This window comes from Ranitomeya imitator, chromosome 1, assembly GCF_032444005.1.
Source record: "Ranitomeya imitator isolate aRanImi1 chromosome 1, aRanImi1.pri, whole genome shotgun sequence".
Classification (NCBI taxonomy): Eukaryota; Metazoa; Chordata; class Amphibia; order Anura; family Dendrobatidae; genus Ranitomeya; species Ranitomeya imitator.
The window spans coordinates 1,195,386,839-1,195,401,541 of record NC_091282.1 but is presented as its reverse complement, the minus strand read 5'-3'; the positions used below and the strand labels follow the sequence as shown (position 1 = coordinate 1,195,401,541).

Here is a 14,703-nt window from a genome sequence, read left to right as displayed (position 1 = left end):
ATAAACGCTTTTTGTAACCAGACAAGAGTCTTTCACTTCTAGTTTGAGGGATTTTCATCCATTCTTCCAGTTCTGTGAGATTCCTGGGTTGTCTTGCATATGTAAGAAGGAAGACCGGGCTGCGGGTACTTGCGTATTGCCGGGTGTGGGACTGTCGAGGCAGCGTCCAGTGTTGCCGTGGGGAAGGAATGGGGAACCGGACAGGACCCATGACCTGGTGAGAGGGGGCATGGCAAGACTGGGGAGAGAACAGGAAGCGTGGAAAAATTCAGTACTTTCCCGCTAGCAGAGAAGGACGTATCCCACACGCTGCAGAGCAAGAGTAGACGCAGAGCTGAGACGCGGCAGAGGTTACCGGAGGGTCTCCAGGAGTCAGTGAGCATGCAGAGCGACATGCACTCAGCCAGTGTGCGGGGCTTGCATTGAGAAGCGAGTGCCGGGTGCAGGATAGTGAGGGTGTTCTCCCTCCTTTGCAGGCATGCAGTGGAGCATGCACTGGACAGAGACTTCTACGGTTTTTCCCACCTCTTCCGACTTTACAGATTAATAGACTAGGGGCTCAACGGGCAAAGCCGGTGACCGCCCGTTGCCGCCAGAAGCTGGACCGTTTCTTGGCAGGTTGCGCCTGAAGATGCAGTGCCGGTAGAACAACTCCCCTCGGACTGCATTCAGTTAAAGACAGAGAAGTCACGATAAGTGAAGTTTAGTCATAAGACTTTTGTGTTATACTGTAATTCTGCCGTTAATTATCTGTTATCTCCCAGCGAGTTTACAGTTATAAATTAAACCGCACTGTTAGACCTTGTTCTGCATTCCCTGTGTTACTGCATCCATTCACCTGCTTACACATCCTCTTCTATTTTGAGATCTAGCCAAAAATTTTCAATGATGTTCAGATCAAGGGACTGTGAGGGCCATTTAAAAACCTTCAGCTTGTGCCTTTTAAGGTAGTCTATTGTGGATTTTCACGTGTTTAGAATCATTATCCATTTGTAGAAGCCATCCGCTTTTTCTAATATATTGTAAAAGTATTAATCTTAGTGTATTGACTTTCGCCTCTTTATGCTTGCTGGCACCCAAATGCTAGTCTAAGTATAGGTAAAGAGTAACGTCTCTCCTTGTGGAGAGTGACAATGTAAAGGTGAGGAGACTTATAATCCATGCATGCTCCTCTTGGAAATTAAATATGCAAATTGCCTCTTCAGAGAGGAAGAGGACTAGAACTCTAGTACCACCTATTGGAAGTAGCAATTCTAAAAGTCAATATGAACAAGCCTTGCCTTATAACCAGAATTATTTATTATTATAGCGCCATGTCGCTTTACATGTTAGGAGGGGTGTACATAATAAAGAACAAGTACAATAATCTTAAACAACAAAAGTCACGACTGGTACAGGAGAGAGGACCGTGCCCGCGAGGGCTCACAATCTACAAGGGATGGGTGAGAATACACTAGGCGAGGATAGAGCTGGGGGGGGTGGGGGGGGTCAGAGCTTGATGGTTATAAAATCTCAATTTTCAGTGTTTCGGGGTATTGCCCCTCATCAGTGCAAAGTATGAGATCTGAGTTAGCTAAAGTTTAAGATTGGGATCTAAGAAGTAATGTTTCTCCTTGTGGAGAGCAGCAAACTCAATTCCATCAATATATTCTATACGTAACTAAGCTTGATCTAATGGTTGTTGCAAGCAGACCGAGTTTCATCACTTGGAGGGGTTATCCAGTACTTGGACGGACTATTCTCAATTACAATATTTCTTCTCGTAGAATAAACACAGCCTTCATTCACCTGCTTTGCCAGCACCGTTGGTGACGAGTCTCCTGGGGCTCCCGTCACATTATGTCACGTGAGCCCTGCAGCCAATCAGTGGCCACTTCACTCTCCGCTACCTCGGACAAAACTGACATTTGGAGGAAGTCAGAGGGCAGCAGCAGCTCTCACTGCGTGAAGTGGCCCATTAGCATATATTGATTGACGGCAGGGCTGACATGAGATGTCACGCAAGCCCCATGAGAGCAGACGCCAACATCAATGGAATGTCGCCGGCACCGGAGGTGAGTATAGCCTGGTTATGTTCTAAAAGGGACAGTATTGTCATTGAGAAGTTGTCCGACAACCCCTTTAAACTAGTGGGTGTGTAAAAGGAAGCAGAGATTTTGGAAGTTGCTTTTAGAAAACTTTCTAACCTCGTAAAAATATGTTAAGAAATTAATCCGCAGACTATGACAGTGAAATAGTTAACATTCTCTTCATGGGTTGCCAGCTTTCTTCAATTGTCGCTGCTAGACCAGTTATCACATAGACGCAGATGTGTTCTTAACCCCTTCATGACCCAGCCTATTTTGACCTTAAAGACCTTGCCGTTTTTTGCAATTCTGACCAGTGTCCCTTTATGAGGTAATAACTCAGGAACGCTTCAACGGATCCTAGCGGTTCTGAGATTGTTTTTTTGTGACATATTGGGCTTCATGTTAATGGTAAATTTAGGTCAATAAATTCTGCGTTTATTTGTGATAAAAATGGAAATTTGGCGAAAATTTTGAAAATTTCGCAATTTTCACATTTTGAATTTTTATTCTGTTAAACCAGAGAGATATGTGACACAAAATAGTTAATAAATAACATTTCCCACATGTTTACTTTACATCAGCACAATTTTGGAAACAAAATTTTTTTTTGTTAGGAAGTTATAAGGGTTAAAATTTGACCAGCGATTTCTCATTTTTACAACGAAATTTACAAAACCATATTTTTTAGGGACCACCTCACATTTGAAGTCAGTTTGAGGTGTCTATATGGCTGAAAATACCCAAAAGTGACACCATTCTAAAAACTGCACCCCTCAAGGTACTCAAAACCACATTCAAGAAGTTTATTAACCCTTCAGGTGCCTCACAGCAGCAGAAGCAACATGGAAGGAAAAAATGAACATTTAACTGTTTAGTCACAAAAATTATCTTTTAGCAACAATTTTTTTATTTTCCCAATGGTAAAAGGAGAAACTGAACCACGAAAGTTGTTGTCCAATTTGTCCTGAGTACGCTGATACCTCATATGTGGGGGTAAACCACTGTTTGGGCACACGGCAGGGCTTGGAAGGGAAGGAGCGCCATTTGACTTTTTGAATCAAAAATTGGCTCCACTCTTTAGCGGACACCATGTCACGTTTGGAGAGCCCCCGTGTGCCTAAAAATTGGAGCTCCCCCACAAGTGACCCCATTTTGGAAACAAGACGCCCCAAGGAACTTATCTAGATGCATAGTGAGCACTTTGAACCCCCAGGTGCTTCACAAATTGATCCGTAAAAATGAAAAAGTACTTTTTTTTCACAAAAAAATTCTTTTAGCCTCAATTTTTTCATTTTCACATGGGCAACAGGATAAAATGGATCCTAAAATGTGTTGGGCAATTTCTCCTGAGTACACCAATACCTCACATGTGGGGGTAAACCACTGTTTGGGCACATGGTAAGGCTCGGAAGGGAAGGAGCGCCATTTGACTTTTTGAATGAAAAATTATTTCCATCGTTAGCGGACACCATGTCGCGTTTGGATAGCTCCTGTGTGCCTAAACATTGGCACTCCCCCACAAGTGACCCCATTTTGGAAACTAGACCCCCCAAGGAACTTATCTAGATGCCTAGTGAGCACTTTAAACCCTCAGGTGCTTCACAAATTGATCTGTAAAAATGAAAAAGTACTTTTTTTTCACAAAAAAATTCTTTTCGCCTCAATTTTTTCATTTTCACATGGGCAGTAGGATAAAATGGATCATAAAATTTGTTGGGCAATTTCTCCTGAGTACGCCGATACCTCATATGTGGGGGTAAACCACTGTTTGGGCACTCGGCAGGGCTCGGAAGGGAAGGCGCGCCATTTGACTTTTTGAATGGAAAATTAGCTCCAATTGTTAGCGGACACCATGTCGCGTTTGGAGAGCCCCTGTGTGCCTAAACATTGGAGCTCCCCCACAAGTGACCCCATTTTGGAAACTAGACCACCCAAGGAACTTATCTAAATGCATATTGAGCACTTTAAACCCCCAGGTGCTTCACAGAAGTTTATAACGCAGAGCCATGAAAATAAAAAATAATTTTTCTTTCCTCAAAAATGATTTTTTAGCCTGGAATTTCCTATTTTGCCAAGGATAATAGGAGAAATTGGACCCCAAATATTGTTGTCCAGTTTGTCCTGAGTAGGCTTATACCCCATATGTGGGGGTAAACCACTGTTTGGGCGCACGGCAGGGCTCGGAAGGGATGGCACGCCATTTGGCTTTTTAAATGGAAAATTAGCTCCAATCATTAGCGGACACCATGTCACGTTTGGAGAGCCCCTGTGTGCCTAAACATTGGAGATCCCCCAGAAATGACCCCATTTTGGAAACTAGACCCCCAAAGGAACTAATCTAGATGTGTGGTGAGGACTTTGAACCCCCAAGTGCTTCACAGAAGTTTATAACGCAGAGCCATGAAAAAAAAAAAAAAAAATTATTTTCTCAAAAATGATCTTTTAGCCTGCAATTTTTTATTTTCCCAAGGGTAACAGGAGAAATTTGACCCCAAAAGTTGTTGAGTACGCTGATACCCCATATGTGGGGGTAAATCAGTGTTTGGGCACATGCCGGGGCTCGGAAGTGAAGTAGTGACGTTTTGAAATGCAGACTTTGATGGAATGCTCTGTGGGCGTCACGTTGCGTTTGCAGAGCCCCTGATGTGGCTTAACAGTAGAAACCCCCCACAAGTGACCCCATTTTGGAAACTAGACCCCCAAAGGAACTTATCTAGATGTGTGGTGAGCACTTTGAACCCCCAAGTGCTTCATAGAAGTTTATAATGCAGAGCCGTGAAAATAATAAATACGTTTTCTTTCCTCAAAAATAATTATTTAGCCCAGAATTTTTTATTTTCCCAAGGGTTACAGGAGAAATTGGACCCCAAAAGTTGTTGTCCAGTTTCTCTTGAGTACGCTGATACCCCATGTGTGGGGGTAAACCACTGTTTGGGCACACGTCGGGGCTCGGAAGTGAGGGAGCACCATTTGACTTTTTGAATACGAGATTGGCTGGAATCAATGGTGGCGTCATGTTGCGTTTGGAGACCCCTGATGTGCCTAAACAGTGGTAACCCCTCAATTCTACCTCCAACACTAACCCCCCCACACCCCTAACCCTAATCCCAACTGTAGCCATAACCCTAATCACAACCCTAATTCCAACCCTAACCCTAAGGCTATGTGCCCACGTTGCGGATTCGTGTGAGATATTTCCGCACCATTTTTGAAAAATCCGTGGGTAAAAGGCACTGCGTTTTACCTGCGGGTTTTCCGCGGATTTCCAATGTTTTTTGTGCGGATTTCACCTGCGGATTCCTATTGAGGAACAGGTGTAAAACGCTGCGGAATCCGCACAAAGAATTGACATGCTGCGGAAAATACAACGCAGCGTTTCCGCGCGGTATTTTCCGCACCATGGGCACAGCGGATTTGGTTTTTCATATGTTTACATGGTACTGTACACCTGATGGAACACTGCTGCGAATCCGCAGCGGCCAATCCGCAGCCAAATCCGCACCGTGTGCACATGGCCTAATTCTAAAGGTATGTGCACATGCTGCGGAAAAGCAGCAGTTTCCCATGAGCTTACAGTTCAATGTAAACCTACGGGAAACAAAAATCGCTGCACACATGCTGCGGAAAAACTGCACGGAAACGCAGCGGTTTACATTCCGCAGCATGTCACTTCTTTGTGCGGATTCCGCAGCGGTTTTACAACTGCTCCAATAGAAAATCGCAATTGTAAAACCGCAGTGAAATGTGCAGAAAAAACGCGGTAAATCCGCAGCGGTTTAGCACTGCGGATTTATCAAATCCGCAGCGGAAAAATCCGCAGAGGACCAGAATATGTGTGCACATACCGAAACCCTAACCCTACCCCTAACCCTACCCCTATTCTAACATTAGTGGAAAAAAAAAATTTCTTTATTTTTTTATTGTCCCTACCTATGGGGGTGACAAAGGGGGGGGGGGGGGGGTCATTTATTATTTTGATCACTGAGATATAATCTCAGTGATCAAAATGCACTTTGGAACGAATCTGCCGGCCGGCAGATTCGGCGGGCGCACTGCGCATGCGCCCGCCATTTTGGAAGATGGCGGCGCCCAGGGAGAAGACGGATGGGACCCCGGCAGGATCGGTAAGTATGATGGGGTGGGGAGGACCACGGGGGGGGGGGGGGGGATCGGAGCACGGGGGGGGGGGGGGAATCGGAGCGCGGCAGGCGTGGAACGGAGCACAGGGGGGCTGGAATGGAGCACGGGGGGGCTGGAACGGAGCACGGGGGGGCTGGAACGGAGCACGGGGGGGTGGATCGGAGTGCAGGGGGGGTGATTGGAGCACGGGGGGGTGATTGGAGCACGGGGGGAGCGGACAAGAGCACGGGGTGGAGCGGAGCACTGGACGGAGGGGAGCCGGAGCAGTGTACCGGCCAGATCGGGGGGCTATCGGTGGGGTGGGGGCACACTAGTATTTCCAGCCATGGCCGATGATATTGCAGCATCGGCCATGGCTGGATTGTAATATTTCACCCGTTATAATGGGTGAAATATTACAAATCGCTCTGATTGGCAGTTTCACTTTCAACAGCCAATCAGAGCGATCGTAGCCACGAGGGGGTGAAGCCACCCCCCCTAGGCTAAACTACCACTCCCCCTGTCCCTGCAGATCGGGTGAAATGGGAGTTAACCCTTTCACCCGGCCTGCAGGGACGCGATCTTTCCATGACGCCACATAGGCGTCATGGGTCGGATTGGATTGGCACCGACTTTCATGACGCCTACGTGGCGTCATGGGTCGGGAAGGGGTTAAAGGGAACCTGTCACTGGGTTTTTACTAACCCATCTGAGAACAGCATGATGTAGGGACAGAGACCTTGATCCCTCCAAGATATCACTTAATGGGCTGCTTGCTGCAGTTTTGATAAAATCTGTTTTCTCTGCTGCAGATCTTCCAGTGCTCTGGATACTGAGCTCTGTATAACCCCGCCCACAGCAGTGATTGGCAGCTTTCTGAGTATAACCCAGCCCACACCAGTGATTGGCAGCTTTCTGTGTATAACCCCACCCATCCCATCGTCTAATATAATGTGTACCAACTCAAGCTAAGCTCAATTTTTGTGTTTTATTTCGTCTAATCTAAATGTAGATTAGACTTCAGTCTAAGACACGATTCACATTAGGAAGGTTCCCAACAACGAGAATCGCCTTATCATGGCTGCTGGGTACACATGAATTGCCAATTTATGAACTAAGTATTCTCAAGTTTTCATATTTTCTAATGCAGTAATGGAATTCAGATTTCATATATTCCATGTTTGCATGCTATAGAGCTACAGGCGTGTACTACGGAGGACAGAGAATGAACTTCAATCCAATATTGCGGCCAGCATGCAGCCAGCGGGTAAGGAAAGGGTGAATCAAACACCTGAAAACTCCGCCCATATGACCGAAAACCGGTCCCGCCAAATTCAGGTGACAGGTTCCCTTTAATAGCTGTCTACAAATATCTGAAGGGCTGTCACAGTGTAGAAGGATCATCCTTATTCTCATTTGCACATGGAAACACGAGAAGCAATGGGATGAAACTGAAAGGGAGAAGATACAGATTAGATATTAGAAAAAACTTTTTGACAGTGAGGGTGATCAATGAGTGGGACAGGCTGCCACGATAGGTGGTGAGTTCTCCTTCAATGGAAGTCTTCAAATCAAGACTGGACAGACATCGGTCTGAGATGGTTTAGTGAATCCTGCATTGAGCAGGGGGTTGGACACTATGACCCTTGAGGTCCCTTCCAACTCTAACATTCTATAATGTTATATTCCATGTTTTGGAAGTACTACTGCCCAGATAGCTGGTGCTTCTGCTAATGAATCCCACATACTTAGCTATTGTATGGCATCATTTTTTTTACACTATCCACAGGCTGCCCCCTCTCGGGTGCCGGCCCCTCCTGTCCCTGAGTTGCTCTTCTCTTATGGTGGCTCCCACTGTCCCCAGGCTGCCCCCTCACTAGTGCTTGCTCCTCCTGTCCCCAGGCTGCCCCCTCTCTGGTACAGTCTCCCTCTGTCTCTGGGCTGTTAACTCTTTAGTGCCTGCTACCCTTGTCTTCAGGTTGCCCCCTCTCTGGTGCCGGCACCCTATCTCCAGGCTACTCCCTCTCTGATACCAGCTCCCCCTGTCCCCGGGTTGCCCCTCTCTGGTGCCAGCTCCCCCTATCCCCGAGTTACCCCCTCTCTGGTGTTGGCATCTCTGTCCCCAGGCTGCCCCTGTCTCTGGGTTCCCCCCTCTCTGGTGCCGGCTCCTCCTATCCCCGGGTTACCCCCTCTCTGATGCCTGCATCCTGTCCCCAGCCTGCCCCCTATGCTGGTTGCCCTCTCTCTGGTGCCGGGCCCTAATGTCCCAGGGCTGCCTCCTCTCTGATGCCGGCTCCCTCTGTCCCAGGGCTGCCCCCTCTGATGCCAGCTTCACCTGTCTCTGGGCTGCCCCCTCAGTCCTCAGATTGCCTCCTCTCTGATGCCAGCTCTTCCTGTCCCTTGGTTGCCCCTCTCTGGTGCCAGCTCCCCCTGTCCCCGGTTTGCCCCCTCTTATGCTGGTTCCCCCTGTCCCCGGGCTGCCCCTTCTCTGATGCCGGCTCCCCCTGTCCACCCCCTCTCTGGTGCCGACTCCCACTTCTCTGGTGCCAGCTCCTCCTGTCCTCGGGCTGCCCCTCTCTGATGCTGGTTCCCCTCTGTCCCCGGGCTGCTCTTCCATGGTGCTGGCTTCCTGTCCCCGGGCTGCCTCTCACTGGTGCCGGCTTCCCCTGTCCCCGGGCTGCCCCCTCTCTGGTGCTGGCTCCCCCGTCCCTGAGTTGCTCCTCTCTTATGCTGGCTAGCACTGTCCCCAGGAAGCCCCCCTCACTGGTGCTTGCTCCTCCTGCCCCTCTCTGGTGCTGTCTCCCTCTGTCCCCGGGCTGTCCACTCTTTGTTGCCATCACCCTGTCCTGCCCACTCTGATGCTTGCTCCCCCTGTCCTTGGATTGCCCCCTCTATTGAGCCGACGACTCCTGTCCTCGGGCTGCCCCCACTCTGATGCCGTCTCCAGGCTGATCCCTCTTTGGCGCCGGCTCCCCCCTCTCTGGTGTTGACACCTGTATCCCCGGGTTACCCCCTTTGGCGCCGGCTCCCCCTGTCCCCGGGTTACCCCCTCTCTGGTGCCGACTTCCCCTGTCCCTGGGTTAGCCCCTCTCTGGTGCTGGCACTGTGGCTGCCCCCTCTCTGGTGTCGGCACCCCCTATCCCCACGCTCCCCCCTCTCTAGTGCTGGCTCCCCTTGTTTCTAGGCTGCCCCCTCTCTGGTGCCGGCACCCCGTCCCCAGGTTACCCCTTCTCTGGTGCCAGCTCTCCCTATCCCCAGGCTCCCACCTCTCTGGTGCCGGTAGATCACCCCCAAGGGCTAGGGGTACTCGGTACCGGGTCCTTCGGTTCTCAAGGGGGATGTCACGGTGGCTGACCCAGTCCGTGGCCTTCGGGAGGTCCGTTGTAAAAGGGAAATGTTCGTAACGCCACCTGTGGTATTCGGTAAGGGTGACCAATGCTGCTTAGGGGTCCGCTGGGGTGATGTTATGGCAGCTAGATGGTATACCATCCCACAGGTGAAGTATATCCCCAGGGCTTCCTAGTGTGTAGATGGCGCAGTGAAGAACGAGGACACAAGGTTGCAGTCTCTTTACCTTTTACTGAAGGCTTCAGCATCCACAGTCCAGAGCACCAGATCACAGGGCAGGCAGAATCCAGCCGGTCTGAAGGCAAATCCAGAGTCCCCTTATCCAGGTGGAAATCAGTAGCCTTCCTCTAGCGCCTGGGTGTTGTAGTCCCTTACTGCTAAGCTTCTCATAAGGTCCTCACAACTGTTGTAGATGTTCTAGATGTTAAGTCTTTCTCTCTGTCCCCCAGATGGATAGGAACAAACCCGTATGACTGATGGCCTGAGGCTTTTTACAGGTACTCTAGCACGCCCCAGCCACAAGTTGCCACCGTGCCTCCAGGGTATAGGTCGGGCGCGTAACGTGGAATTAGCTGTCCTGCCGGTCTCTGGAGCAAGGCATAGAGACAGTTGCTCCCTCGGTGTTCCCTCCGAAGGAGGCAGCCTGTATAGGGCAGAACTCCTTCTGGTTTCCGCTCCTTTTGCTAAGACTTCATTTCTCACCCTCTACAATTCGCTGTTCGTGTCTCTTTCTTAGGATGCTGCCGCACGTCGGGCAAGCGCAGCTCCGTGGCCTTCTGTCTAGGCCTCTGACAGGATCCCACCCGTCAGGGACCACTCTGTCGGCAACTGCTGGATGTTCCGCACTCCTTTCTGTCTGCCTAACAGGAACTGACTTAGTGAAGCCCAGTCAGCTTCTGACTAACTTCCTATCCAGACCACCAGTTTTACGTAATTGTGAAGAGTGCCCTAATAGGAGCATAGCTCCCCCTGGTGGACTGGAGTGTGAAGTGTGTTGTATGGTTTGTGATACCTGGTAAAGTGATCTCCTTTATTGCCTTCAAACGTAACATCACTCCCCCTAGAGGAGAATATTACTGCAACAACCAGGACCCTGGGGCGCTGCACCGGCTCCCCTTATCCCCAGGCTACCCCCTCTCTGGTGCCGGCACCCCCTATCCCCACTCCCCCCCTCTCTGGTGCCGGCTCCCCCTATCCACGGGCTCCCACCTCTCTGGTGTCGGCTCCCACTGTCCCCGGGCTACCCCCTCTCTGGTGTCGGCTCCCCCTATCCCAGGGCTACCCCCTCTCTGGTGCCGGCTCCCACTGTTCCCAGGTTACCCCCTCTCTGGCGCCAGCTCCCCCTATCCCCGGGCTACTCCCTCTCTGGTGCCAAATCCCCCTTTCCCCAGGTTACCCCCTCACTGGTATCGGCTCCCCCTATCCCCGCGCTCCCCCCTCTCTAGTGCCGGCTCCCCCTGTTCCCAGGTTTCCCCCTCTCTGGTGCCGGCTCCCACTGTCCCCAGGTTACCCCCTCTCTGGCGCCAGCTCCCCCTATCCCCGGGCTACTCCCTCTCTGGTGCCAACTCCCCCTATCCCCGGGTTACCCTCTCTGGTGCCAGCTCCCCCTATCCCCGGGCTACTCCCTCTCTGGTGCCAACTCCCCCTTTTCCCAGGTTACCCCCTCACTGCTGCCGGGTCCCCATCCCCAGGCTCCCCCCTCTCTGGTGCCAGCTCCCCCTATCCCCAAGCTACCTCCTCTCTGGTGCCGGCTCCTCCTATCCCCGGGCTCCCCCTGTCCCCAGGGTACCGCCTTTCTGGTGCCGGCTCCCCCTATCCCCGGCCCCCCCCTCTCTGGTGCCGGCTCCCCCTATCCCTGGCCCCCCCCTCTCTGGTGTCGGCTCCCCCCTCTGCGGTGCCGGCTCCGCCTATTCCCGGGCTACCCCCTCTCTGGTGTCGGTTCCCCCTATCCTCGGGCCCCCCCTCTCTGGTGCCACCTCTCCCTATCCCCACCCCCCCCTCTGGTGTCGGTTCCCCCTATCCCCAGGCTCCCCCCTCTGTGGTGCCGGCTCCCCCTATTCCCGGGCTACCCCCTCTCTGGTGCCGACTCCCCCTATCCCCAGGCTCCCCCCTCTCTGGTGCGGCACCCACTGTCCCCAGGTTACCCCCTCTCTGGTGCCGGCTCCCCCTGTCCCCAGGTTTCCCCCTCTCTGGTGCCGGCACCCACTGTCCCCAGGTTACCCCCTCTCTGGTGCCAGCTCACCCTATCCCCGGGCCCCCCCTCTCTGGTGCCGGCTCTCCCTATCCCCGGCCCCCCCCTCTGGTGCCGGCTCTCCCTATCCCTGGGCCCCCCCCTCTGGTGCCTGCTCTCCCTATCCCCGGGCCCCCCCTCTCTGATACCAGCTCCCCCTATCCTCGGGCCCCCCCCCTCTCTGGTGCCAGCTCTCCCTATCCCCGGCCCCCCCCTCTGGTGCCGGCTCTCCCTATCCCTGGGCCCCCCCCTCTGGTGCCTGCTCTCCCTATCCCCGGTCCCCCCCTCTGATACCAGCTCTCCCTATCCCCGGGCCTCCCCTCTGATACCAGCTCTCCCTATCCCCGGCCCCCCCCTCTGATACCAGCTCTCCCTATCCCCGGGCCTCCCCTCTCTGGTGCCGGCTCTCCCTATCCCCGGCCCCCCCCTCTGGTGCCGGCTCTCCCTATCCCTGGGCCCCCCCCTCTGGTGCCTGCTCTCCCTATCCCCGGCCCCCCCCTCTGATACCAGCTCTCCCTATCCCCGGGCCTCCCCTCTCTGGTGCCGGCTCTCCCTATCCCCGGCCCCCCCCTCTGGTGCCGGCTCTCCCTATCCCCGGCCCCCCCCTCTGGTGCCGGCTCTCCCTATCCCTGGGCCCCCCCCTCTGGTGCCTGCTCTCCCTATCCCCGGCCCCCCTCTCTGATGTCGGCTCTCCCTATCCTCGGGCCCCCCCCCCTCTGGTGCCAGCTCTCCCTATCCCCGCCCCCCCCCTCTCTGGTGTCGGCTCCCCCTATTCCCGGGCTCCCCTCTCTCTGGTGCCGGCTCCCCCATCCCCGACCCCCCCCCCCCCTTCTGGTGCCGGCTCCCCCTATCCCCCCCCTGTCCGGTGCCGACTCCCCCTATCCCCCCCTCTCCGGTGCCGGCTCCCCCTATCCCCCCCTCTCCGGTGCCGGCTCCCCCTATCCCCCCCCTCTCTTGTGACGGCTCCCCCTATCCCCCCCTTCTCCGGTGCCGGCTCCCCCTGTCCCCGGGCTCCCTCCTCTCCGGTGCCGGCTCCCCCCCTCTCCGGTGCCGGCTCCCCCGTCCCCGGGCTGCCCGCTCTCTGTCACCGCTGTCTCTGTAGTCTCTCCTGCCTCATTCACCTTAGTAACCAGGCGGCGTCACTGGCAGGACGGAACCACTTAGTCTATCACGTAGGGGGTGTTTACTAATTTCCTGCATAATACAGCGACTGAACTGTATAAATCGGTATAAACTGACGTGTGACCTAACGTTTAGGTGTAGATGACTCAGAGCGGAGACTCGGCCTCTCTCCTGGACCTCTGTCTCCCCCCCCGACAGTGGACATGGTCTGCGCCGGCGCTGCAGCCAGTGACAGCCTCCGGTGATCATGGCGTCCGGTTGCTTAGCGCTGTTGTAAATCCGGGGCCATAATCCTGCAGCGTCCGGGAGAGCGACATGTCTGACTCCGAGGAGGAGAGCCAGGACCGGCAGCTGAAGATCGTCATTATAGGGGATGGAGCGTGTGGGAAGGTCGGTATCTGTGTGATGTGTCCACAGCAGCCGGGATCCTGCAGTATAGAGCAGCCGTGTCCTGTGCCGGCCCCTGACATACCCTGCAAAGTGTGTTGCGCCATCTGTGCCCCCCCTGCATCATCCTCTCCCTCCGCTCGTCCTGCACCGTCCCCTCCAGCTCCGCGCCGTCCCCTCCAGCTCCGCGCCGTCCTGCGCCGTCCCCTCCAGCTCTGCGCCGTCCCCTCCAGCTTCGCGTCGTCCCCTCCAGCTCCGCGCCGTCCCCTCCAGCTCCGCGCCGTCCTGCGCCGTCCCCTCCAGCTCTGCGCCGTCCCCTCCAGCTCCGCGCCGTCCCCTCCAGCTTCGCGTCGTCCCCTCCAGCTTCGCGTCGTCCCCTCCAGCTCCGTCCCCTCCAGCTCCGCGCCGTCCCCTCCAGCTCCGCGCCGTCCCCTCCAGCTCCGCGTCGTCCTGCGCCGTCCCCTCCAGCTCCGCGCCGTCCCCTCCAGCTCCGCGCCGTCCCCTCCAGCTCCGCGCCGTCCCCTCCAGCTCCGCGCCGTCCCCTCCAGCTCCGCGCCGTCCCCTCCAGCTCTGCGCCGTCCCCTCCAGCTCCGCGTCGTCCTGCGCCGTCCCCTCCAGCTCCGCGCCGTCCCCTCCAGCTCCGCGCCGTCCCCTCCAGCTCCGCGCCGTCCCCTCCAGCTCCGCGCCGTCCCCTCCAGCTCCGCGCCGTCCCCTCCAGCTCCGCGCCGTCCCCTCCAGCTCCGCGCCGTCCCCTCCAGCTCCGCGTCGTCCTGCGCCGTCCCCACCAACTTCGCGTTTGTCTTCCACCGCCCCCTCCCCCCTCCGTGTCGTCCTGTGCCGCCCCCTCCATGTCGTCCTGTGTCGCCCCTCTCCCCTCTGTGTCATCCTGCGCCGCCCCCTCCAACTCTGCATTGTCCTGTGCCGCCCCCTTCATGATGTCCTTTGCTATCTTTGCTATATATTGTCCTTTTCGCCAAAGAAAATTATTCCTAAAGGGCTCAGAACCATAAAAATCATAAAAGAAATTCAACTTCCCCTTCACAGTACAGTGTAATGGCCCCACCTAGTGCTCCATACAGTATAATGACCCCTTGTAGTGCTCCATACAGAATAATGGCCCCACATAGTCCTTTTATAGAGTATAATGGCCCCACATAGTTCTCCATACAGTGTAGTGGCCCCGCGTAGTGCCCCATACGGTGTAGTGGCCCCGCGTAGTGCCCCATACGGTGTAGTGGCCCCGCGTAGTGCCCCATACGGTGTAGTGGCCCCGCGTAGTGCCCCATACGGTGTAGTGGCCCCGCGTAGTGCCCCATACGGTGTAGTGGCCCCGCGTAGTGCCCCATACGGTGTAGTGGCCCCGCGTAGTGCCCCATACGGTGTAGTGCCCCATACGGTGTAGTGGCCCCGCGTAGTGCCCCATACGGT

At 54.5% G+C, this 14,703-nt stretch overlaps 1 protein-coding gene and 1 long non-coding RNA gene across 2 annotated transcripts in view; one reads left to right on the top strand and one right to left on the bottom strand.

Annotated features, from left to right (window-relative positions):
• LOC138658363 (uncharacterized) overlaps positions 1-10,556 on the bottom strand; it is a 65,837-nt gene extending 55,281 nt beyond the window's left edge. Inside the window, exon 1 of the long non-coding RNA XR_011317470.1 lies at positions 9,763-10,556. This is a non-coding gene — a long non-coding RNA (uncharacterized lncRNA). The remainder of the gene's footprint in view (positions 1-9,762) is intronic.
• A 2,406-nt stretch (positions 10,557-12,962) lies between these two features.
• The window catches only part of RAB28 (RAB28, member RAS oncogene family), a 159,793-nt gene continuing 158,052 nt past the window's right edge, over positions 12,963-14,703 (top strand). Inside the window, exon 1 of the mRNA XM_069744857.1 lies at positions 12,963-13,278. Coding sequence (XP_069600958.1) covers positions 13,204-13,278 — 75 coding nt within the window. The 5' untranslated portion in view covers positions 12,963-13,203. The remainder of the gene's footprint in view (positions 13,279-14,703) is intronic.